Raw genomic sequence first — 25,283 nt, 5'->3', positions numbered from 1 at the left:
AATCCAGTCCTACATCCCACACCTCTGGGAGCCCTGGCATCTCAGGCCATGGCGTGCTAGGGTTTTCAGACATGAGCCCCTCAGTGCCCCGAAGCTGTGCCTTCCCGCGCCCCCGCCGAAGTTTAGCAGCTCAACCCCCTGCCCCAGTCGACAGCCGCCGCCACCGTCTTTCTCAAGGACTGTCACACCCCTTCCCTAACTGCGCTCGCGCCTCTTTGTCTTCGCTGCAGATTGAAATGCTAGAACACAAGTACGGGGGCCACCTGGTGTCCCGGCGCGCCGCTTGCACCATCCAAACCGCCTTCCGCCAGTACCAGCTCAGCAAGAACTTCGAAAAGATCCGCAACTCTCTCCTGGAGAGCCGCCTGCCGCGGCGCATCTCCCTGCGCAAGGCGCGCGCGCCCACGGCCGAGAGCCTGGCGGCCGAGAGGGCGCTCCTGGAGGGCTGCGGCCTCTCGGGGCTGCCGCTGGCGCGCTCGCCCTCCCTGCCTCCCACCATCGCGGGCACACTCACCGAACTGGAGGACTCCTTCACCGAGCAGGTGCAGTCCCTGGCCAAGTCCATCGACGACGCCCTCAGCACCTGGAGCCTCAAGACCGTGTGCTCCCTGCAGGAGAGCGGCGCTTACCAGGTCCACAGGGCCCTGCGCGCGGGCACGGGGCCGCCGGGCCTGGAGACCGAGGCGCGGGAGCCCGAGGGCGCCCACTCGGGGGACTGGGCCGAGCCCACCGAGCCCGCCGGCCCGCCCCAGGGCCACGGCAGCACCCTCATGATGGCCTTCCGGGACGTCACCGTGCAGATCGCCAGCCGGAACATCTCCGTCTCCTCCTCCACGGCTCTGTCCGTGGCCAACTGCCTGGGTGCGCCGACGGCCTCAGCCCCTGCAGAGTCCGCGGCGGGCAAGGCCGAGAAGGACGAGGCCGGCGGGCAGGAGGCCCTGGAGGGCCCCAGCGCCGGCCAGGAGGACGTGCCCGCCGAGGGCGCGAGCGTAGAGGCGGGTGCCGACGGGGCCCTGCGCGCCAGCCCGCCGGGGGCCGCGGTGCCGGCGGCGGAGGAGGAGGAAGACGGAGAGGAGGAGGCCGAGGAGGCGGGGAAGGGGGCGGAGGCCGAGGCCGGAGACAGCTCGGAGCAGCTGAGCAGCAGCAGCGCGTCCACCAAATCGGCAGCGTCGGCCTCGGCCTCCAAGGAGGCCCTGCAGGCCATGATCCTGAGCCTGCCGCGCTACCACTGCGAGAACCCGGCCAGCTGCAAGTCTCCCACGCTCTCCACCGACACCCTGCGCAAGCGGCTCTACCGCATCGGCCTCAACCTCTTCAACATGTAAGTTCCAGGAGGTGCGGGGCAGGGGCTGCACTTACGGGTGAGCAGCGGGCCCGGGAATGGACCGAATCGTCCCAGGGTCCTCCCAGATGGCCTCTGGGCCACGCCTGATCCTTGAGATAGTGTGGGAATACTCATTTTATTTTTATTTATTTATTTATTTTTGCGGTACACGGGCCTCTCACTGTTGTGGCCTCTCCCGTTGTGGAGCAGAGGCTCCGGACGCGCAGGCTCAGCGGCCATGGCTCACGGGCAAAGCCGCTCTGCGGCACGTGGGATCTTCCCGGACCGGGGCACGAACCCACGTCCCCTGCATCAGCAGGCGGACTCTCAACCACTGCGCCACCAGGGAAGCCCCTCATTTTATTTTTAATTGATAAGAATTTATGTTAAAGATTAGGGTTAAAACACCTCAAACCTATGCTTTAACCACTAGTACTGCTAGATGAAGCTAGGCTTTGAAAAGTGAGAAAATTTCAGAGAAAATGCACTATTAAGTAAATAATAGTACAAGTAGTATAAGGCTTGGGCAGAAAGCATTCGGGTAGGACATGAAGTTAAGAAAACAGGGAGTATCAATCTCATGGGGTTGATGACACGGAGAGAAGAGGCAGTGACCAAAGCAGGAAAGGGTGGGGGGAGCAGAGACCTGGCGCAAGGAATGGGGGTGCGGGGGGCGGATAGGAGGGGAGTGTCAAGCAAGCAGAGGTGAAGCAGAAGAGAACAGGGGCGTGGGAGCGGAGAAATGAACAACCACCATAGCTCAGAGCCCCCAGCCAGAACTTCCTTGCAACCAAGAGGTATACAGCTGGTGGCAAGCAGAGGAAACACACCTGCCCGTCCTGTGGAGATTTCAAGTACATGAGGCACTCGTCTCCACCCTCCACTCACCCCTTCCTTCATAGCCCTGAGGCGGGAAACACGGCGTCCCTCCTGCCTAATCAATGAGGACTGAGCAGAAACCATTCACCTGTGTGTTCATTTACTCATTCAGAAGTTATGTTTGGAGTGCTTGGCACGGAAACCACGAAGATGAGGAAGACACATCCGCCGGTCTCAAGCGGCTTCTATTCTAGGGGGAATAGCTACCGTTCATAGCGCACCTGACGTAAAACACTTGCAGATTCCCTAACAAGTTCTAGAGAGAGCATCATTGTGCCATTTTACAGACCAGGAAACAGGCTCACACAGGTGAGCTGAGCCCTGTGAAACAGCTAGTAAGCGGCAGAGCTGGGTGAAGTCAGACCTGTGTGACTCCCATCACTCCTTCGTGTACCTCAGGCTGCCACCCTGGTGAGCACGGCCCTACCCTCGCTTCTGCACACACACACGTACCTGGATCCCACAAGACAGTGGTTCTCAAATTATCTATAGTGAAGGACCAGTTTGGGTTTTTATCCAATATGTTGTGGGCTGACACTTCTGTAAAATACAATTAAAATGAGTTGCTAGAAAAACAGTCACATGCTTGGTTGTCCTGCAAATGTCAACGTGCTATAAAAGGGTCTAAAGGCTTAGCCTCTATTTCTGTACTTATCTTCTCCTGGACCGGTAAGCTTCAGCTCAGGGAGCAGCATGGATTTGCAGACCAAGCTGGGAGCACATGGGCCTTAAGACACAGCACTCACACCCACACCCACACACAGACTCAAGCCTGGGAAGTCAACCCTGAAGAGCAGGGTCTTTCTTGTGTCTGCCACACACAGGGAAGAGGGGTGTGGTAGGAGATCCCACCTCCATTTCCCAGTCTCCTCTGCCCTCCCGGTTCGAGCGTGGGTCCTGAGTGTAGACAGCAGGATACAGGTGGGAGGAAGGGCTGGGGGATCTCAGGGTCAGATCCAGTGGGACTGAGGCAGGAAGACGGAAGGGACACCTCTCCACCTGCTCTGGAATCTACTTGGCCAGACCTCCCCAGTCCCGCACCATCTTCACTCCTGTGCAGGGAGGTTCAGGAGAACGTGGCGAGAGGGGCTTTTTAAGGGGAGCCCCTCTGCAGTGGAAGGAATGCTGACATTTCCTGGGAATTCTGCCCAAGGACCTCCAGGCACTTTTGTGGGTTCCCTAGGCAGGAAGAAAGGGAGGAAAGGCGTCATGGGGAGACTTGCCTCACTCTCTACCCCTCCTCCCCTCCCCACCCCTCCTCCCCTCCCCACCCCACCCCCAGAAACCCGGACAAGGGCATCCAGTTCCTGATCTCTCGAGGCTTCATCCCCGACACCCCCATCGGAGTGGCCCATTTCCTGCTCCAGCGTAAGGGCCTGAGCCGCCAGATGATCGGAGAGTTCCTGGGCAACAGCAAGAAGCAGTTCAACCGCGACGTGCTCGAGTGAGTGCCCCGCTCGGGCTCCTCCCCGCCCTCCTGGCCCACCCTCCCGGATCTCCTGGGCGGCCTGGGACCTCAGCGGGGGAAGGCCACGGGGAGGACAGGACCTCTAAAGTCTGGGTGGATTCCCAGAAGTCCTGGCTCCAGTCCTGGTGGCTTCCTGATTGGTCCAGGAGCCAGCATCCCCATGGTCCTTAGCCAATCACCTGCCTCCCCTCCAGTCATTAGGCCGCTTACTGAGCCAAGGTGCTCCTCCGCGTAGGCATTGTAGGCGCTGTGGATGGGGACGCGGCTGGCGCTGGGGACGCGCGCGGCTGGGGCTGGCACAGAAATGGTCAAGGGAGACCAAAAGGCATGTGAGTGAACCTGAAAAAAGAAGGCCGTCAGCTCTGGGGCCATCTCCGCCTGGGGGACCGGCCCTTCAGCACCCTCTCCTGCCACCCGTCCAGCCCCCAGCCCCTGAGTGTCCGCTTTATATCGTGGGGGAAACATGAGGCAGAAAAAGAAGGGGTTAGACTGAGGGGTTTTAGAGCCAGAAAGTACTATGATTCCATAAAGGTAGACTGAGCACCAAGGTTGAAGTCCAGGAGGTGGGGGATTTGGCGGTGAGGGGGCCGCTTTTGCTATAGCGCCCTGCTTCTTGGGTGTGGCGCTGTGGATAGGTAGGCGAGCCCCAGGGCAAGGGGAGCATTCCCTGGGGTGGAGGGGCAGGGCCTTGGAGCCCCCTCTCCTCTGGCAGAGAGGGGGCGAGGCTCCGTGAAGTCTGCTCTGCACCGTCTCTCCCCACGCCTCTCCCGATGCCCCTCTTCTCTTCTGCTGGGCCCCCGCCCCACGCTCACTTCCTTCTCGAAGGTCACCATTCTGTAAGGAGCCCTCCCCACTTCTCTCCCCACCCCCTTCTCCTTGGGTACAGTCTGCAGGAGTCCTGGGAGAACCTCGTCCTTTTGTACTTGCTCTTGAAGCAGCCAGGGCTACAGAGGGCTGGGGGCTCCTGCTTCAGGGCGTAGAAGCGCGGAGTCCCTGTCAGTGTCCCCTGGGTGGGACTCAGACACCTGGCTTCTCTATATGGAGCCGCCCCGCTGCTGTGTCTGCTCTCCCGGCCTGCATTTCCGTGCCTGCAGGTGGGAGGGGCTGGGTTAGGAGGGGAGATCTGCTGTGCTCGGGAATCCCTGTCACATTCCTAAATTCATGACGGGATAGCTGTTACCTGAGTGCAGTCAGAAGAGAGGGGGCTTGGACCCATTCAAGGGACCGTGAAATCCCTGATGGCCCTTAGCTGACAGAAGCCAGCTCCTGCCTCTGACTCTTGGTGGCTTTGGGCAATCAGCTGCTCCCCCCAGAGCTGGTGTTCTGAGTGCCTAAACCCCTAAATGGACAGCATTTCTCTACCTTCCCCCTCTCCCTCTGGCTCCCCTTCCCCATCACACCACCCCTGCTGTGTGGGTGCCCCGAGGGGATGTCTTGAGGAAATGGCAGAAGAGGAGAAAGATCAAGTATTCCGTCTCCTTCCTTTCCTGTTTTCCTCTATCTGGTTCATCTGTCCAGCATGAACTTTTCATTTGCCTTTGTCCCGTTTCCACTGGCGAAGGAGTACAGTTGCTGCGCCCGATGGCTTCATTCCTTCCTGCTGCCCCACACCCCCTGGGTGACCCGGCTTTGTCCGTCTGCTCTGGGGCAGGGGTGACTGCTTCACTCCCAGGCCCTGACTGCCTCGTCTGTTCTCTTCTGCCTTTCCAGACCCCATGTGGCCTGGCCCCGGAATCCTGACCTGCTAGGCCCCTGTTGATCTGTAGCTCTGGGAACACACGGTGTTTCTGCAGCCCGGGGTGTGCTGAGCAGCACAATGGAGGCTAATTTCCACATCCTGCCTGGGCGATCGTGTGGGCTGGAGATGCAGACCGGCCGCTGCCGCCTGTGCCGAGAGGGGAGGTGGGCTGGGGTCTAGGGCTCGCGGCTGAGTGGGCTCAGGCTTGGATGAGAAGGCAGTGTGGGGGCAGGAGAGGTGGCTGGACCCGAGAGTCCGGCTCTGGCCCCTGCTCTGCTCCTGACACGCTCTGGAGCGTTTGCAAGTCACTTCTCCAGGCTTCCTCATCTGCAAAGAGAGAGGGTTGAGCTATGTGATCTCAGAGGTCCCTCCAGAGCCAGTGAATGTATCGTCTTTCCTAATCCTTAGTGCGTTTGTAGCACCCTGGCGTCATGCAAAATCATTTGCCCTGAACAAGCTTTGTCATCCTGCCAGAGCTGCCCAGAGCAGCCCTCAGGCTCCAGGACGAGGCTGGGGTGCCAGCGTTCACGGGGGAACGAGATGGCCATTCACCACTCATTCAGCAAATATTGAGTGCCTACTGTATGCTGGGAATAGGGCTGCACTGGGCATCCCATGTGTGTACGTGTCGGGGCGGGGTGCGCGGGGAGAGGAACAGGCCTGGCTCGTGGCCTCAGGGAAGTTATAGACCCAGGGCTCAACGGGGAGAGATGCGAGGAGGAACGTGGAAAGAGAGTGAGGGGCCCTCGAGCCTCCAGTGGGCACTGTGGGCTTAGGGGGCGTCGAGTACAGAGCTGAGCCCCAATTCTGCCACAGTGAACGCCTCAGTCCCTCGTGCTGTGTTCTGCAGCCGTGCAGGCCCTGGGCTCTGAGGCCCCAGCGGACGGCCTGCGCGTGGCAGCTCCACGGAAAGGAGCCCTCCTCCCCCAGGTCTGCAGCGCGCCGACGGCCTGGTCTGTCTGCTGCGAGGTGCCTGGAGAGGATGAAGAAGCAGGAAGAGACAGGCACTGGCAGGGCAGCAAGACGCTGGGGTTTTTGGTATCTCCCTGCCACTCAAGCCAGCTCTCTCGGAACCTTTCAGGATCCACTGCCTCTTCCTAACTCCCACCAGAGAAAACACACAGTGACAGTCACCCAGTGCCGTGTGTCCAGGCCGGGAAGGCTTCACTGGGATTCTGCACGCGCCCCCGCCCCTGCCGTTGACATTCAGCCTGTCGTATCCATTCTGTACAAAGCTGTTTGCTGAATAAAAGACATAAATCACCCATCCCCTTGGAGACCGAGACAGCCCAAGCCACCGCTCTCTCCATGATGCAGCCAGATGGGAAGGGGAGAGGCTGAAAGTCTCTGGGAGGGGAAGGGATGGGGCCCTCCCCCCACTCCTGGGCCTGGGGGGACAGGAAGAGCGGAGGAGCTGGGCCAAGCAGAATCTGTCCCAGCCACTGATTCGCCTCTGAGCATCACAGATGCGGTGATGACATTTGCCTCCGGGGTCAGGCCCTCGGTGCTCTGGGAAGCTGACCCTCCATCCCTTTGTGTCCTGGTTCCATGGATGCCCCATTCCAAGGAAGAATGTATCCAACCAGGCTTTATCAAATAATAATATGAGGCATTCTGAGCTCAAAGGGCCATGTCCATTCCAGTGTTGACCTGGGAAGGTGTTGTGTTTTGGTCGTTGGCATTTGTTTTTTTGTTTTTTTTAGGAGAAACCAGCCTCAATTTCCTCATTTGTCAAATGGGGATAATAGACCCAGTCATAGGAATTAACTTTTTTTAAGTGCATATAAAGTGCTTAACTCAGTGCTTGAGGCTTAGTACATTCTTTTAAAATGTCAGCTATTTCTATTATTATTTCTCCCACTTAAAAGCACAGGGCATTAGACCCCTCCCGCCTCTCCTTCCCCTCGGCTCCCTCCCCCAACACAGGGAAACCTCCCACTCCTCAGGGCTGGTCTGAGACAGAGTTCCGGGGAAGGGAGGGGACCACCTCGAGCTTGGAGGAAGTCCTCCCCTGGTGCTGAGGGGGAAGGGCAGTGGGAGACAAAGGGCAGCGGAGATCAGGATTCTCTGGGGCTGCGAGCGTCTCGCTCTGTTTTCACGTGGCTGGGAAATTTGCCTCTGCTCCATTTCCTTTCTGAAATGCACGCTTCAGGAGGTTTGAAGGCCAGCGGATGGGGAAACGTTGTGTGCTGGCTGTGAGCAGTCTCTTTCCCGTCCCGGGTGATCTTCACACCCGCGGAGGGCATCTGTCGTGTTTCCAAGGAAACGCAGGAAGGGCAGCTTTGGGGTTGAGTAGCCAGAAGAAAGTTTCCCCGGGCGTTCCTTCTCTCACTGTGTCTGCCCCGTTCTTTGTTAGATATTAGAGTCTGACGTTGTAGTCGGATTTCATCATTTCATTTCCATGGAAATGTTCTGGCCAGAGTGCAGCAGATTGGCTCTTCTTAGGGGACATTGAGAAATGAAGACAGATTGTCTGTCAAACTCCGCCGGCTGGAAGGCTCTGGCCTCACCTCGCTAGGAAGGAATGGTTTGAGCAGGTCCTGCGTGTCGTCTGTGTGTAGCCTCGGAAGGGTTGCCTTGCTCCTGAGGAGATCCACGGGGCAGGGGAGAGCGGGCTGGGGCCCAGGCCCACTCTGACGGGTCTGGAGAGAGGCTGAGGCAGGCAGGGATAGAAGACTTTGGGGGCTATTTCCACTGTTCTGAAAACTTGATGCTGCCGCCCACTCAGAGGAATGGAAGGAGGGGGTCTCTTCTAACTGTGGTGTCTTTGGGTTTTATGACCTTGACCCCTCACCTCTCCAGTGCCCTTTCCCCTATCCCCACCACCGCGCGCGCGCACACACACACACACACACACATGCGCGCGTGCTCACACACACAGAGATGAGAGATTCTACGTAACAGGAGAGAGTCACTGGCATTTAAAAGAATCATTTGCTCCTGTATGTGGAGATCTTGGAACCCCAGAGTGGGGTGAAAAACTCCAGAGTTGAGACTCTCTTGGCTTCGTCACAGCTGCATAGAAATTGGACTTTTACACAAAAATGAACATACCCACCACCCATTCCCCTCCTGAGTACCCAGGGCCCGGCTCTGGAGAGGTCTCTCTGGATCCTGTGTGATGTTCAGGTGTGGCTGAGACTGGCCGCTCTTTGCCGTGGGACTTCCTGGGAGTCACTCCCCGCGGGTTTCTCAGGAGGGCCATCTGTGAGCGAGCAGGCAGCTCACACACATCCAGCGTGTATCGTGTGCCAGCAGGAACGGTTCTAAGAGCCTTACGTGCAAAGCCGCATACCATCTTGCCAGCAGCGCTGTGAGGCCAGTGCTGGGAGTCTGCACCAAATAAAGGAAACAGAGGAACAGAGCGGGTGGGGCGCTTGCCACAGTCCAGGGCTGAGCAGCGGCTGAGACCTGAAGCCTGGCAGAGAGGTCCATAACCTGAGCCCTAAACGCCACACCATCCTACCTTGTGCCTCATCCCGACAGATGTGTGTCTGAATGCCTTTACAGTGCTTGTCAGAGCCCAGCTGCGAATCGTGGTGCTGAGAAATGCTCTAGACGGTCAGCTAGTCCAGCTCTCTCATTCTACCCGGCCAGGGACTGAGGCCCAGAGAGAAGAAATGGCTAGTGCCCAGGCCAGGGGCAGGGTAACTGAACTGAACCAGATGCTATCCCATCCCTGACTCACCTTTATTTGCTGGGCCCCAACCCTCTCATCTGGGAAGAAAACAGAGCTGAGAAACTGATCCACAAATCTGCATTGATCTGAGCTACCTCAGTTTCCTCTCTCTGATAGATGTATGTTTTAAACAGTTGACGGGTCTGATGATGAAATTTCAGGCGAGTTCACTGGCGATGAAGGAAAGAGTCTTCACACCTGCGCTAGAGGGATCTACAGATCTACTCACGGGGCACGTGAGCTCCGATTCGGTCCCTAATGGGAACACTCGTTTCTTTTTTTCTTAATATATATTTTTTAATTGAAGTATGTTGATTTACAATATTGTGCCAATCTCTGCGGTACAGCACAGTGACTCAGTTATACACATGTAGACTTTCTTTTTTTAATATTCTTTTCCATTATGGTTTGTTGCAGGATATTGAGTATAGTTCCCTGTGCAAGGTGCATTAGGACCTTGTTTATCCATTCTAAATGTAATAATTTGCATCTACCAACCTCAAACTCCCAAACCATCCCTCTCCCTCCCCCGCCTTGGCAACCACAAGTCTGGAGAACCTCATTTCTTTCTTTCTTTTTTTTTTTTTTTTGCGGTATGTGGGCCTCTCACCGTTGTGGCCTCTCCCGTTGCGGAGCACAGGCTCCGGACGTGCAGGCTCAGTGGCCATGGCTCACGGGCCCAGCCGCTCCACGGCATGTGGGATCTTCCCGGACCGGGGCACGAACCCGCGTCCCTTGCATCAGCAGGCGGACTCTCAACCACTGCGCCACCAGGGAAGCCCTGGAGAACCTCATTTCTTAAGCTCTGTTATAAACTGGGAGCTTTACATACATTGTCTCTTCTAAAACCCATACCACCCCACCCCACCCGCCCACTGGACGTTTTAGGTGTTAGCTCCATTCTAGAGATGGGGAAAATGAGGCACAGTGAGGCTGAGTGACTTGAACTGAAGACCTATATGGTGGAGACAAGATTCAAACCCAAGGGTGCCTGACACCAAAGGCCTGACTTCTTCCCGTCCTACCCCTGTCACTGGCACAGAGCGTGGGTCTCAAAGCCTGGTCCCCCAAACAGGAGCAGCGCCCAGGAGCTCGTTAGCAACGTCGATCCTCGGACTCCAGCCCAGACGCCTGGATTCAGAAACCCTGGAGTGGTGCCTAGCTCCGTGCAGTTGATCAGCCAGCTGGGTGGTTCTGGTGCGCCCTCAGGTTTGAGAACCACGGGCGAACAGGGGGCTGCCGGGCCCAGCAGAAGGGTAGTAGCCTCCGCGTCCACACGGACTCCCGATGTGTGGGGGCGGTTTCAAGGTGCACCAGCCACCATCCCTTCTGAGGACTTCAAACAAGATTTTCTTTGTCCCCGTGTTGTCACCAGGGACTCTGGCAGGTCCTCCTGCTCTAGTTTCTTGGCCACGTTGCACTCTTCCAGAAAGCCTCGACCTTCGTCTGGCTCGTTATGAGTTCCGACTAACAAAAATAACTCCCTAGCGGGTGGGGACATTTTTAATTGAATCGGATGAGACAAGAACGGCAGAAGTAACACCCGGGTTCCTCCAGCTCGTGGCGGTGGGCAGCTTCGTTTTCCATCCTAATCCTGAAAGCTGGCCCCGGCTCCGCCTGGAGCAGAGACCCACATGGGCACCGCACACACCTCTTCCCGGCCTTGGCCTGTACCTCACCTTCCAGGTCTTTGCTGTCTCTTCCAGACAATTAAAAATCCCTGCTGCTATCACTACCTATTTTCAGCTCCCAACCAGTTCCTTTGTCTGCCAGACACTGTCTTGCTATCGTTAAAAAAAAAAATAGTGGCAATGACGAAATTCATTTCGATCACAGTTGTATGCACCGCTTCTTCTCCCTGCAACACAGACTGACGCCACACACGGATGTGTTACCGAGCAACTTCCTGCAAGGTTGTACCTGTTTATACAGATGCGGGGAACAGCTGTGCTTGCGCTTCCCCAGCCCTTGGGAGGGACTTGCCACAGAAACCCACAGAAAGGAGAAGCCCCCCACCCCAGCAAGAGCACCTCCGCTCTCACCCCCAGTCAGCGGCCCCTCCGAGGCAGGTGCAGACAGCACGTCGGGAGCTGCCTCTCAGGGCCAGGTCGCCGGGTTCGCAGCACTCACTGGCCTGCGTCGTTGGCTGAAGGAAATGGGAAACGCGTGCACTCCAGGCCGTCTCGCTGCCCGTGGTCTGGAGTCCACGGGGCCCTTCCCTCGGCAGCCGTGTCCAGGGGTCAGGTCCAGCTGATCAGGGCCACCAGGCAGAGCTTCCAAAGGCGCCGGCCGCAGGGCTCCTTCCCCAGCTGACCGTGTGCTCACAGCCCCGTTCACTCTTGAGTTTGGTCTGTCACTCACTCATTCATCCACCCCAGGAATGTTTACTGAGTTTATACATACGCCAGGGATGCAGAGACCGACTCCAGGCGTCGGGGAGCGCGTGGCACGGTGGGAGGACAGGCAGATGCTCGGGTGACACGGGAGACACAGCAGAGGCACCGCGGAGGTCAAGGAAGATTCCAGAGAGATGGAAGGCAGACCTGGAGGTTGGGGGTGGGCGGCAGGAAGGAAGAGCAGTGTGTGCAAACCTGGGGCCGTGGGAGAGCCAGGCTGCAGGGCTGGAGTCAGAACGTGGAAGGGGCAGGAGATTCTGGGAGCAACCAGGGCCGTGCTTTGCTGGGGAGCTCAGGCTTCATATGAGGGGTGTGGGAAACCTCGAAAAAGTATAAGCAGAGGAGTGAGTGACGGGGCCAAATGGTCATCCTAGAAGTGTTGTTCCGGAAGATGGTTTGGAGGCAGGGAGGCTGGTTCGGAGGCTATTGAAGGACCGGTTGTGGCGCTTACCCTCAGCAGAGGCTGCAGGGAGGGTAGAGGCGGGTGGAGCCCAGAGGCAGCGAGAGGCAGCAGGGCCTGGTGACTGGGGTGGGCGGAGAACAGAGGTGGCCGGTCACAGCGAACAGCCTCCTGGGCTGCTGAGGATTCAGAACACTAGGTCTTTGTGTGTGAATATGTCTTTGCCACAGGCCCACCGGAGTAATCTGTACAGATTATACCAAATAAACACATATATATTTTTAGCTTTGAGGGGAGAGCGATGCTGGGTGTGGTGACATTTCATCTGAAGAATTCCTCAAACTAGACATTATCAAATATTTACTCAGAGCAAGTTAAAATATTAAATAAAACATAAAATATGTCCACCCTGACTTTCCTGCGAGAGATGCCAGCACAACCTGTGGCCTTGTGAAGATTGCCCAAGGACTGACCTTTGCACTCAGCAGCCCTCATCCACGCTTAGTAGCACCATTACTTAAGGGGGTCTCTTGTGAACACTGTAGGTTAACAACAACAACAACAAAAATTAACTAGTTAGTGACTAATGGTAAAATAATAAGGGTGAACTCACGGCTACACTTAAGAGTTGTAGTGCGCGGTGGCATTCAGAGCCATAGGAATGGGTGAGGCCCCTAGGAAGAGGTTGTAAAGTGGGGGAAGGGACCTGGTGGGCAGCCCTGAGTTAGAGGCCAGGGGGAGGAGGGCCTGCGATGGAGGAGGGGTGCCTCCGGAGAGGAGAGAGTCAACCTAGGGGAGGGCAATGGGATGGAAATAAGAGAGAGGAGTGTTCCAAGGAGGGAGTCTTTAACTGCGTTGACTCTGCCAGGAGGCCGGTGTGATGAGGACAGACGTTGGCGCCACTGGACTTGGCAACATGGCGGCCATTGGTGGCCTTGACAAGAGTTTTAATGGAATGCTGGGGTAGATGCTTGGCTGGAGCGGGTTGAAAAGTGAATGGGATTGAGCAGGTGGAAATAGCATGAGTAGGGATGACTTCTAGAAGTTTGGCTCCAAAGAGGAGTAGAGGGACTTTCCCAGTGGTGCAGTGGCTGAGAATCCACCTGCCAATGCAGGAGACACAGGTTCAAGCCCTGGTCCAGGAAGATCCCACATGCCGCGGAGCAACTAATCCCGTGCGCCACAACTACTGAGGCTGCGCTCTAGAGCCCGCGAGCCGCAACTACTGAAGTCCACGCGCCTAGAGCCTGTGCTCTGTAACAAGAGAAGCCACTGCAATGAGAAGCCCGTGCACCGCAACAAAGAGTAGCCCCCGCTAGCCTCAACTAGAGAAAGCCCGTGCGCAGAAACGAAGACCCAACGCAGCCAAAAATAAATAAATAAATAAATAAATATTTTAAAAAAGAGGCGTAGAGAAAAGAATTAGTGACTACAGAGCAAAGAAGGGTTGAGGCTGGGTTTTAATTTGTAAAATAGAAAAGGCAAGACTTTGGGTGCTAATGACGATGATTGAGTAGATACTAAACTGATATGAAAGAACATCTCCAACTTCACGTGTCCAAAACTGAAGTCTCGATCTCTCCAGCATGTATGTCCACCCATCTCAAAACCTAGTACCACCAGGCCCCCAGGTGTTCATGCCCGAGCTCTGAGACTCACCGCGGCTCCTTTTCCCTACCGCCCACATTCCTTCCATCACCTTGTCCCATCAGTTCTCCCTCCAGGATGTCTCTCAGATTCTGAGCTGGCCTGGTCTGTTCAGGTCTGTTCAGGTCCATTCAATTTGTTCCACCTTAGCCAAGGCTCGTCGTCTCTAGCCTGAACCTCTGTAGGTGCATCCTGATGGCCCCCTGCTTCTCTCTTGCTCCTGCCCTTCCTTTTTCATTCATTCTCGCCCAACACCAGAGAAATCATCTTAAAACAAACTGGATCTTATCATGTCTCCCCCACCCCTCCCCCTCCCTTAATCAGATCCTACTCATCTTTTAGGTCTCTGCTCAAATGTCACATCCCCAAAGAGGCGTTTCTGGACACACCAATAAAAAGTACATCTCCTTTGTCCCCTCACAAAACCCTGTCTTTTCCCTACACAGAACTTGTCACGATTATAATGAAATAATTATTATTATTAATTTATTTTTTTAATAAGATTTTTTTTTTAGATGTTGGTAGGAGTTTATTAATTAATTTATTTATTTTTGCTGTGTTGGGTCTTCGTTTCTGTGCGAGGGCTTCCTCTAGTTGTGGCAAGTGGGGGCCGCTCTTCATCGCGGTGCGTGGGCCTCTTACTATCGCGGCCTCTCGTTGTGTAGCACAGGCTCCAGACGCGCAGGCTCAGCGGCCATGGCTCACGGGCCTAGTTGCTCCGCGGCATGTGGGATCTTCCCAGACCAGGGCTCGAACCCGTGTCCCCTGCATTAGCAGGCAGATTCTCAACCACTGCGCCACCAGGGAAGCCCAAAATAATTATTTTTGACTCTGCGCTTAATGCCTGTCTCTCTCACTGGGACAGGATCTGTGTTTGTGTTGTTTGCCACTTATTCCAGGTCCCTAGCACAGTGCTGCATATGCAGAGGTGCTCAATGCATGCGGGGGGGGTGGGGGGTGGGGGGGGAGGGGGAGGGCAGGTTAGCTACTGGGGGTCAGAGAAAGCCCCAGGAGGCAGAAGGTAGGGGGTCAGGGGTTTGGTCCGCTGCTGTGGGCTCCGTGTCCCAGGCCAGCTCAGAAACTGCAGGGTGGCCACATGGCCTCATGTGACTGCTGACAGTGGAGTGGCCTTCACCCGTGACTCTGTGATGTGTCCAACTGCCCCTCCTTGGGCCCTCACAGGTCCCACCAGGCATCTGGGTGAGAGAGCAGCCCCCCGCGAGAGATGCATTAGCAACAGCCCCCGGGACGGAACATGCCAGGAGTGCGATGTGTGCAGTGCCCCCTGCAAGGTCAGCTCTCTCGTGAGCTTTGGTTTCCTCATACAGTAAAAAATAACAGGATGATGCTTAATATCCCACCGGACTGAGGAGATGAAGTCATTGCCCGCTTAGTGAAGCACTGAAAAAAATACTCAGTGAAGGAGGTGCAGAGGGAGCTGCCCACTGGCGTAGATTGGGGAGGGTCTCCCTAGCAGAGGGAACACCAAGCAAGCCCCTTTGCAGTCTCAGTTTTACCTTCTGTAAAATAGGGAGATTATACACCAGAAACGACCACCCAGAAACGTGTGATTTTTTTCACCTTAAAGGTGATCAGAGAGGAGAGGGCTGTTGGCTGTGCTGGTGGAGGTGGCAGAGGATCTGGAGAACTGCCAGAAGTCTGCTCCCAGCAGGATTTCAGGGTGATGAAGAAGAAGACGGACAGGAGGGGAGGTTTTAGGTGCAAGTGATCTGCAGAACACGGGAAGAACGGGAGACGGGGAGAGGAGAGGAGAGAGAGCCAAGGTCAGGTGCAGGCTGGCACCTTAGGGAGGGAAAGGAGAGCCACGCTGTGCAGAGGGGCGAGGACCGTGGGGAGTGATTCCTGGATGACGGAGCCCCCGTTACAAGGTGAGGGTCCACCAGGGCATGGCCTCGGCCCGGCCACCTGCCCCAGGAGGGCACTGGTTCCCTGGGAGGCGGGGAGAAGCAGCCAGTCGTGTGAGCTGTATTCCAAAGCCAGCCAGAAACGACGCTGCCCTCGCCTGCTGCCTGCAAGCATCCGCGGAGCCTCCAGAGGCTGCCTGTGGGCCGGCTCTGGGTCTGGGTCCTCATCAGAGAATGTCACAGTGGGGCAAGGGGTCACCTGGCCCAACCCCCAGCTCTACAGACAGGAAACGACTTGCAGGCAGTAGTGTCTTTCCGCCTCTCAAGACAGCTTCTGGGAGTTTTGCAGAAAACGTCTAGATTTTTTCTCAAAGATCTGACAACCCCAGACCACCTGCCCATCAAACAGTGATGCCTGTGGTGGCAACTGCAGGGAGCAAGGCAGGAAATCAGTGTGTGTGTGTGCGTGTGCGCGCCTGCGCGCGCATACGTGTGTGTATGCGCGCATACGTGTGTGTATGCGCACGTGCCGTGGAGAAGGGGTGGGGCTGTCTGTCTCTCCCTCCCGCGCTCCCTCCCTCACCACCCCACCACAAAAGCAGCCCCTGAGAGCCGAGAGGACACGCGTGCTCCCGTGAGCTCCCAGGCTCTCATTTTAAAAGCATCCCCCCGACCTTGCGCTCGGCTCAGCCATTCGTTTTCAGTTTCTGAGGATCGGCTGGCGAGTTTGAGGGATGCTGGTTCCCAGGCACTGCTCTCAATCGTCTAGTTGGTAAATCCGGGGTAGGGCCGGGGCCCTGCATTTTAACCGGCTGCCTGAAGGCTCTGCCATGGGGTCCTGCAAGAGGTGGGCTGTAGGGCCTCCCCAGCCCCTGGCACAGGTGTCCGCCCGCAGAGGCCTGCACAGCCCGCGCCGTGGGTGGTGTAGCCTGCTGCCTGCTCTGCGGGCTGGCGTTTCCATCCAGCTGAGTCTCCTGCCCTGGCCCTTGACTCTCCGGCTTGTTACTGGAGCGGCCAGCAGCAGTCACCGGAGTGAAGGGCTGGAAAGCCGGCCGCCGTGCTTGGCTGGGCACGTCTGCCAGCTCCCGGCTGCTCTGCGGCCACCTCCCGCCGCTTCCCTCGGTGCCCATCGTGGGGTCCGCCCTGGTCCAGAGCATGGGGGACAGTCCATGGACAGAGGTTCTGGGAGGGACACCACTGAGGGCCACAGGGTGCCGGGACCGTGGGGTTCAGAGTCGTGCAGGGGGGCCAGGTCGGGGGTGGGATGGATGGACTGACAGGGGCAAGTCCTGGACCCCAGACCGGGGGGACCAGGGCCGTTCTGGGGTCCTCCGGGCAGCCGGCCTGTGTGTCAGGGGTGGCCAGGCTGGGGCCCGTTGCCTGGGCCTGGGCCTTGCAGGAGTCGGCGGGGCCCGAGGACGAGAGGCTGCAGTGTGGCTGCCCGCTGCTGCACACCAGGCCTGCCCCGCCCAGCCGGCCGAGCCTCGTCCCCCTCGTCTGCTCTGCCTTCTCCCTTCTGTCTGGTTTCCCTCTTTCTCCTCTTGTCTCTGTTTTACTCTTGCTCTCTGTCTCTGTCTCTCCCTCCGTGTCTCTCTCACTTGACTCTCTACCCCCGTATCTTTCGCTGTCTCTGTGTCTCTGGCTCCCTCCCCGGCTCCCGCTCATGGCCCTCCTGCCGCACCGGTTCGCCCCCTCCGACCGGCATCCTGTCTGGCTCAGTCATGCTCGATGCGTCCCTCCTGGCCTGGCTGGGCTGGGCTGGGGGACACGCAGCTGTGGACCCTGTGATGCTGCCCTGAGTTCACCTTCCCTCACCTGGGGATGGCCCAGGGAAGAGGTGACAGGAGCTGCCCTCTCGCCTGCTGGACCTGCTGTCTGTCTCAGGTGCCGAGACGCAGCCCATTCCCATCCTTGGGCCAAGTCCTTGCCTCCCATCTCCCAGTCCCTGCCCCACCCTCTACTAAGGCCGCCAAGCCTGAGAGAAGCCCGGGCTTTACCAAGCTGAGTGTGGCTCCCAGCCTGCAGACAGCCGTCTGCCCTGTCCTGGGGGATCCCCCAAGAGGAGTGGGGGGAGGCGGGGCCGCCGACCACCAGGGCCCTGACTGCCGCCACGGGGGCTCCTTGCTTTCTCCTAAAAACTGACAGCAGAGCCAGGGTCAAGCGGGGCCCCCAAGTCTCCCAGGCCGCAGGCAGCCCCAGAGCTGATCACGGAGGAGTTGGGGCCTGCTCAGGGTGGGACAGGTGGGCAGTGGTGTCCAGGGCTGTGACGCTGGTGGCGTCCACCACGGGCTGTGGGAACAGAGAAAGGGCAGGGTGGGGCAGGTGTACGATGACCAGGACAGAGGAGCGCAGTGCAGCGCGTGGGTGCAGAAGGCGACATGTCCGCTGCCCGGGGGGGGCTGTGGCCCTCAGGGGCACGGGGCCCGCTGCTCACGGCGCTGGAAGCGGTGCTCCCCGGGGAGGGGAAGCGTGGATACGCCGGCGGCTGGGAGGGCCTCAGGAGGGAGGCCCAGGAGTCTGCAGACGCTCCGACCTGGGAGGGTGCTGGTGTAAGAGGAGGTTCCCAAACGGGGCGGAACCAGGGAGAAAGGCCCCGAGAGGCCTTGGAGAGGACAGAAGAGAAAGCACTGTTCACCGTTTGAACCCCTGACTCTGGGCACCCTGGGGCTGAGAGGAAAGGACCTGCTTTCGGAGGCAGCAGGCTCAGCCTCCTGGCCCTGGGGCCTCGGACAGCTGGCTGCAGCCCCGGACCCCAGGGTCCGGAGGTGGGAGGGAGGCCCTCAGGCGGTCCCTCGCAGGGCCGTCGGGTGGGAGGAGGTGTAACGAGGGTCCTCGCGGGCGGTGGAAGGAGACCCTGGGGGTGGGTAGGGTAAGTCCCCCCTTGTTGGTCACAGACACCAAGTCCCCCCTCCCCACCAGGGTGGGGCTTCCAGCCGGCGGGTGGCCCAGCCCTCCTCCCAGCTCTGGTGGGTGGAGCGAGGTTCGGGGCCCCCGCCCCTCACGACCCCCTCCCCTCCCGGCCTCAGCTGCGTGGTGGACGAGATGGACTTCTCTGCCATGGAGCTGGACGAGGCCCTGCGCAAGTTCCAGGCGCACATCCGCGTGCAGGGCGAGGCCCAGAAGGTGGAACGGCTCATAGAGACCTTCAGGTGGGACTCTTCCCCAGCCCCACTCCCCTCGCACACACCCGGGACTTGGGCGGGGGAGAAGTAGAGTGGCTGTAAGCCTGGGGGCCAGGAGTCCCTGGAGGGCCGGGAGGGAAGTAAAGATGCGGGACAGACCCCTCGGGCTCTCCCTGCAGTCACCTCACCGTCCCCATCGACCAGCACATCTTTCCTGAGTGTCTGTGTGAGGCTGGAACGGGGCCGGGAGTGGGGTTCCGGGGGTCTCTGGGTGTGTGACAGCTGCCCCGTCCCCTCGGAGGGGATGGGGACCGAGGTATGGGGCAGACGGCAGTCAGCGGCAGGAGGGGGAGCCTCCCTGGGCTTAAGCCCTCGGAGGGCTGGACACGTTCCCAGGTCCCCCCGTCGCTGGAGCTCAGGGAGGGTGTGGGCCCTCAGCACCCTCACGTGTCTCCCCGCACAGCCAGCGCTACTGCATGTGCAACCCCGAGGTGGTGCGGCAGTTCCACAACCCGGACACCGTCTTCATCCTGGCCTTCGCCGTCATCCTCCTCAACACCGACATGTATAGCCCCAACATTAAGCCCGACCGGAAGATGATGCTGGAGGACTTCATCCGAAACCTGCGAGGTAGAGGGGCGGCGGCGGGAGGAGCGGGGACGCTGCCTGGGTCGTTCCAGGAGCCTCAGCCCCGATGCTAGGTCGTCACCCCGGTGGCCAAGGGCACTGCATGCCGCTCTCTGGGCCCGGTCTCGCCGAGCGGCCCTGGGGAAGTTGCTAGCATGCCAGGCATCGGGGGAGTTTCCAGGAGCTGCTGCCACTGTCCTGCGGCAAGCGGCAAGGGCCCCTGGGCGATGCCCCTTGCCCTCTGTGGAACGTCGTCCATTGGGTGACCTCCGGGCCCCAGGCACCACGGCTGCTGTCTGGGTGGTACTGGCCCTTTCGTGCTCCACGACTTAGGAGAGAAGAGCCGTGAGCAGGGCCTTGAGATAAGCTTTATGGCGTTTACCAGCCAAGTCGTCTCCTAACTGACGTGTGTTGGATTCAGGTTTCCTGGGTTTCATCGCTTCCTCGTTTTTAGTTCACTTCCAGGGAAAAGGTACACTGGAGACAAACTTTTTAAGAGTTTGCATGTCTGGATGTGTCTTTTTCTATCCTCAGTCTTGATTGAAACTTTGGCTGGGAGCAGAATTCCCGGTTGGAAACACTGAACTCAGAATTTGGGAGGCATTGCTCCGTTGATTTTTAGGTGTCAGTGCTGCCACTGTTACAATCCCTGACCTCTTGCTTATGTTTTTTTCACTCTCCCTGAACATTTTTAGGTTCCTCTGTTTGTCTTTTGTGTTCTGAATTTTCACCATGATGTGCCCTGTTATGGTCCTCCTTTCATCCATTGTGCTGGGTACTGCGTTCTTCCTGTTAGTCTAGAAACACATGCCTCTGATTGTGGGAACTTTTTTTTTTTTTCATAGAAAGGAAAGATGCTTTATTCAGAAAAGCCGGCAATCTGGGGAGAAGGTGGACTTCTGTCCAGAGACCAACTCTGAAGATTCTGCTCAACCATGACAATTTTTAAAGGGAAAAAGGGGAAACGATCTCAGTTAATCATTAAAGCAGGAGGTCAGATTCTTTGTCGTTCTTCCATTGCATGCAGACCTGCTGACTTCTCCTGATTTTCCTTGGGACGCTGTGTTGCTCAGGCGGTCTGTCTGCAATTGGATTCTTTGACCCACGTGGTCCGCCTGTGCCCTCGGGGTCCACCTGCAAATTTACTAAGGCGGACCTAGGGGTAGAGAGTTAGTCATTCTTTAACTGCTTAATCCTTCATTCTTACTCCTTCTAACCCAGGAAAGGGATCAACAGGTTAAGAGCAAGGCATTTTGTACATTTAGTAAAGCAGAAATCAGGGACTAGATTGAATGTGGCTTAGTGATCTCATCTTTAGGATGAAGGTCTGAGGAATACAGGGATGAACAAACAGAAGAGGGGCAAAGGAGCTGCTTACAGTTTCATCATCTATGTAAGTCAAATCATTGAGCTGTATACCTTAAACTTACACAGTACTGTATATCAATTATATAGCAATAAAACTGGAAGAAACAGAAAAGAAAATCCGTTGGTACTTTCAGCTGTATCCAGTTGTTGGTTAACTCACAGATAGACCTGATGATTTAATATTCACAAAATATTTAACCTCAAATAGTAATTGCAGATCACATTATTTGTACAGACTCCTTGGCGTCCCTACTGGTAAAGTTTTAAAAATTCTGTAAAGTGTAAAGGTTCTGCCCCATCTGGCAACTGCCTGGACATCGTCGCATACGCTCATATTATTTTGGAAAACTGCGTACATATACTCCAATATACAATATCTCTAATTAGAATTTATCTTCAGGTGGGAACTCCTCTTAAATATTGTATCTGATCGTTTTCCCTCTCCATTTTCCATACTCTCCTCTGGAACTCCTAGTATTCAGGTGGTAGAACTCCCAGTTTGAGCCTCTGATCGTCAGAGCTCTCTATCTGCCATCTTCTCTTTTGACTTTCCTGAAGATGTCGCTCAGCTTTATCTTTCAAATCTCCTACTAAGTTTTCGTTTCTGCTATCTTATTTTTCACTTTCAATAACTCTTTTTTGCTAAGTGCTCCTCTTCTATAGCATTTTGTTCCTGTTTTGTAGATGCAGTATCTTCTTACGCATCTCTGAAGGTATGATGTTTTTTCTGATGAAACCTGGTTGTCCGTCCAGATTTAACAGTGAGCCACTAACAGGCTGATTAAAACTCTGAGCGTGTATGGGGCTGCTGACTGATGGACATGCTCACAGCAAGATTTAGTTGAGCTGTTTCACTGGGAGACCTGACTGCAGATTCTTTAGATATTTTCTCTTGTGCTGGTTGCTTCTTCAAACGAGAAATGTCCAGTCTGTTGCGCAGAGGGTATGAGTCTGTCTGCCAGTATTCCGAGATCTTTGTGGGAAATGGGTTGAGAGGGTCTCCTAATACGTAGATATCATCTCCATCCCCCAGTTTTCAGCACAGACTCCCACCCTTGGCTGGGCTTGGGGTCCCCCAGCCCAGAGTTCCTGGTTCATCCCTTCCAGAGGATGAAGCCTCCATCAGAAGACTGGGGTGGAGGAAGGGGCGGGGATGTCTAACTGCCTTTTAAACTGATTTTCAACCGGCTTTCCTGTTTCGAGCCCAACCTCACCTCCACCTCCAGGGGCTGCACCAACTCCAGAGCGCTTGGTGCTTCTGAGCCTCCTAACCTCTCTGCTGGCTTCTGTGTCTTCTTTCCCAGGTTTGCTGATCCATGTACTCATTCACCCACTTCCAGGTACCCTGGTGCCACTGCCTCTTCCCCCGTCTCTGCCTTTAAAAAAAAAAAATTCCCTTTTCTAGGGCATTCAGAAGGAGCAGAGGGGGTGCAACCTGCCGTCTTTACCTGGGAGCCCCGTGTGCTCAGTCCCTGGCCTGCTCTTTCTTGCCCCCAGCCTGGCTTCTTCCAGGCCCCTGGGTGCCCGACTTTCAGAACCAAACTCAGATGTGGGAGAAACAGAGTCAATACAGAGGGCCGCTCACAGAAGGTGTAATGTCCTCTCGGCACTTAGGAAAACTCCTTGGAGAGCACTTGCCCAAGATGTTTTATTTTATTTTTATTTATTTATTTTTTGCGGTACGCGGGCCTCTCACTGTTGTGGCCTCTCCCATTGCGGAGCACAGGCTCCGGACGCGCAGGCTCAGCGGCCATGGCTCACGGGCCCAGCCGCTCCGTGGTATGTGGGATCTTCCCAGACCGGGGCATGAACCCGTGTCCCCTGCATTGGCGGGCGGACTCTCAACCACTGCGCCACCAGGGAAGCCCAAGATGTTTTATTTTTAATTTTTCCCTCTTAAAAAAAAGGAGTGTATAATCATTAAAGAAAGATTTAGAAAAAGTAGAAAGAAGACTTTTTTTTTTTATTGCCTCTGTTTCTACCTTCTGGGGAAAGTTGTTTTCGTGTTGGTATATTTCCTGCTGGTATTTCTTGCTACCAGAGTCTGAAGGTCACTGTGAAGTGCGAGATGGGTGGCGGTCTCCTCACAGCACCACCACGGGGGCTTCCCTCCTCTCCTTCACTTAATGTCTCACTACCCACCCACCACCGCCACCCCGTGCTCCCAGCGAGGGGAGAATCTTGTCACCACTCAACAACTAATCGCTGAGCTCCATGCTCCCTACCGGAGGGGAGGGGAGGGCCTGAAGACCGACACAGCGATGCTTGGCGATGCTCCTGGCGGGGCTGGGGTGGAGGTTGTTAAGACGGGAGAACCGGGGGAGCAAAGGCAGGACCACGGAGGCCGCGTTCAGAGATGGGGAAGGAGGCCTGGGAGGGGGGAGCGGAAGCTCTGGCTATGGAACAGCAGGAGGGGGCGCTGGGGGCATGTGCTGGGCCCTAGTGTAGTAGCTCCGGTGCCTGGTGAAGGAGTTCATCCCTACTTTAGCGGGTATGGGGAGCCAGCCACTGAAGGCTTCGGAGCGGGGACAGGACAGAATCAAGGCCATTCTTCGGGAGCGGCAGTCAGGTAGGGGGCGCCCCCTCTCTGGCTCCAGGCCCCTGACACCCCTCCCCTTCCCCGTTCCATGGCCGTAGGTGTGGATGACGGGGCTGACATCCCCAGGGAGCTGGTGGTCGGCATCTACGAAAGGATTCAGCAGAAGGAGCTCAAGTCGAACGAGGACCACGTCACGTATGTCACCAAGGTGGAGAAGTCCATCGTGGGCATGAAGACAGTAAGTGCCCACCACAGAGCGGCGCTCCCTGCGGGGCATCATCTCCCCTCCCGGGGCCGCAGAGGCCCTGTCTCCATCTCCTTCCCTTTCCTTCTTCCTGGCATCCCTCCGCATCTTTCAGAAACGTGTTCCCCTTCTTCGCTCACTTGTAGTTACTGTATCCAGTGCCTCCGTGTGCTCTGCGGGGCACCCTCTTCCTTCCACCTGCCCGATTTCCTCATCGCTCCCTGCGACCGGCTCCTGCGGCGGGAGAGATTGGAGTGAAATACTGAGAAAGGCTGCCGGGTGCTCTAGGGTCGAAGCATCTGGATGGCCAGATGGGGAGGTTTGGGGTGGTACGGGTGCTGGACATCCTGGATGGTCCTACTGAGTAGGAGGCAGGAGATGGGCTAGAGCAGGCTCTAGACGTGGGTTCTCAAGTCCTTGGGGTGGCCCCTGAGTTGTAGCCCGTGGGGCAGTTTGCAGCGTTTACCAAGTTTGCAATGATTTTTAAGGGAGCATCCTCTGTAGACGGCAGCAGGGGCTCTGTATACTGTAGACATAAAGGTCCTGGCCTCCATCGCCCTAACCCTAACCTCCCCAAATTCTTGGCTCAGGGAGCAGTTTGGGGACCTCGTCTGAGGCTCTGTGCTGGACGCTTCCGCCCAGTCGTGCGGGGCTGGCCTTTTCTGGCTGGAGCCTGCTGTGCTGAGGTCAGAGCCTCTGTCAGGTTTGCGGACGCCCCCTGAGGGGGCTGTTTCACACACAGGAGCAGATTTGCGGTGTCCCCGGGACCCCTCCCTCTTGCACACTGGTGCTTGGGTGTGCAGCAGAGGAGAGGCACAGCCCGAAGGCCTCGGAGGGACGGAGCGCACAGCCCGAAGGCTCTTTTCGATTTCTTTTCCCTGCCTTTTATCTGCTCACTGCGTCCAGCACTGTGAAGCCCTCTGGCCCAGCCCTGCTCCCTAAGGAGGCTGAGGAAGGGGAGAGAGCCCGGGGGAGGAAAGAGGGAGGTCAGGGCCAACCTGGGCCTGCATCTGCTCTTCTGCAAAGTGGGCGGTGGGGGCAGGAGGGCTGCGACCTCGGCGGCTCCCCCGGCTGTGAGCACTGTGCCCCGGCCCAGGTGCTGTCAGAGCCCCATCGCCGCCTGGTCTGCTGCAGCCGGCTCTTCGAGGTGACGGATGTGAACAAGCTGCAGAAGCAGGCCGCACACCAGAGGGAAGTGTTCCTCTTCAACGACCTGCTGGTGGTGAGTGGGGACCCCCAGAGGCCCCGAGGGCACCCTGCCCCCCAGGATGCCACGATGCTGCATACCCAGTGGCTGATTTTCCATGTGGGTGTGAGGCAGCGCAGGCAGATACGATCCTTCCTCCTTTGTTAGTTATGAAGCCGAGGCACAGAGAGGTTCATGGTTCCCGGGTCCTGGTGCGAATGGATTAGGTCCCAGAGCCTCTGCATCCCCCTCATTGTGGGGAACCTGGGGCTGGAGGGTACAGGGCTGCACATCCGTCCCACAGCCTGGGAAGTGCAGGAGGCCTGAGGGGGCCCACACTGTCCCTGGGCCCAGGGGGGATGCTGGTGTGCGTGTGGGCGTGTGTGTGTGTGTGGGCGTGTGTGTGTGTGCGCACGTGCACGTCTGTGGGGTGCTCGGCCTTTGCTCTTTGAACACAGGTATCCATATAACAAATATTTAATGAGTACCAACTATGTCCCAGGCAGTGTTCTAAGTGCTGGGAAGCAGAGTGAACAGGGTCTGGCTTCCGTCTTTTCCTCAAACCCCATACCTTCTCCATCCACAAGTCATAATGGCACTACCTCGAAAATTGTCCCAAATCCAACGCTCCCCGCCTGAGGTCCACCTCCGCGGAGTAAGCATCGCCAGCTCCCAGACCTCACCTCCCTCCACGCCTCTCCTCTGCCGCCCGCCCCCTGCCCCACCAGCTGCCTCCCCAGGCCAACTCGGGGCTCCGTCCGTCTCAGGCCTTAATCTTGTGGCTCCATCGTCTGCTTGAAA

General features: G+C 57.1%; 1 protein-coding gene across 1 annotated transcript in view; it reads left to right on the top strand.

Moving 5' to 3' along the window:
- Positions 1-236: 236 nt before the first annotated feature.
- The window catches only part of IQSEC3 (IQ motif and Sec7 domain ArfGEF 3), a gene marked incomplete at both ends in the record, with an annotated part of 32,590 nt that continues 7,543 nt past the window's right edge, over positions 237-25,283 (top strand). The window contains 6 exons of the mRNA XM_082666516.1: positions 237-1,321; positions 3,486-3,647; positions 18,423-18,545; positions 18,982-19,148; positions 23,151-23,290; positions 24,393-24,518. Of these exons, the coding sequence (XP_082522642.1) occupies positions 237-1,321; positions 3,486-3,647; positions 18,423-18,545; positions 18,982-19,148; positions 23,151-23,290; positions 24,393-24,518 (1,803 nt within the window). The remainder of the gene's footprint in view (positions 1,322-3,485; positions 3,648-18,422; positions 18,546-18,981; positions 19,149-23,150; positions 23,291-24,392; positions 24,519-25,283) is intronic.

Source organism: Grampus griseus (genome assembly GCF_964374135.1).
Source record: "Grampus griseus genome assembly, chromosome: 11".
In the NCBI taxonomy this organism is placed as follows: Eukaryota; Metazoa; Chordata; class Mammalia; order Artiodactyla; family Delphinidae; genus Grampus; species Grampus griseus.
The sequence above is the reverse complement of the archived record's forward strand: the minus strand, read 5'-3'. Positions and strand labels throughout refer to the sequence as shown.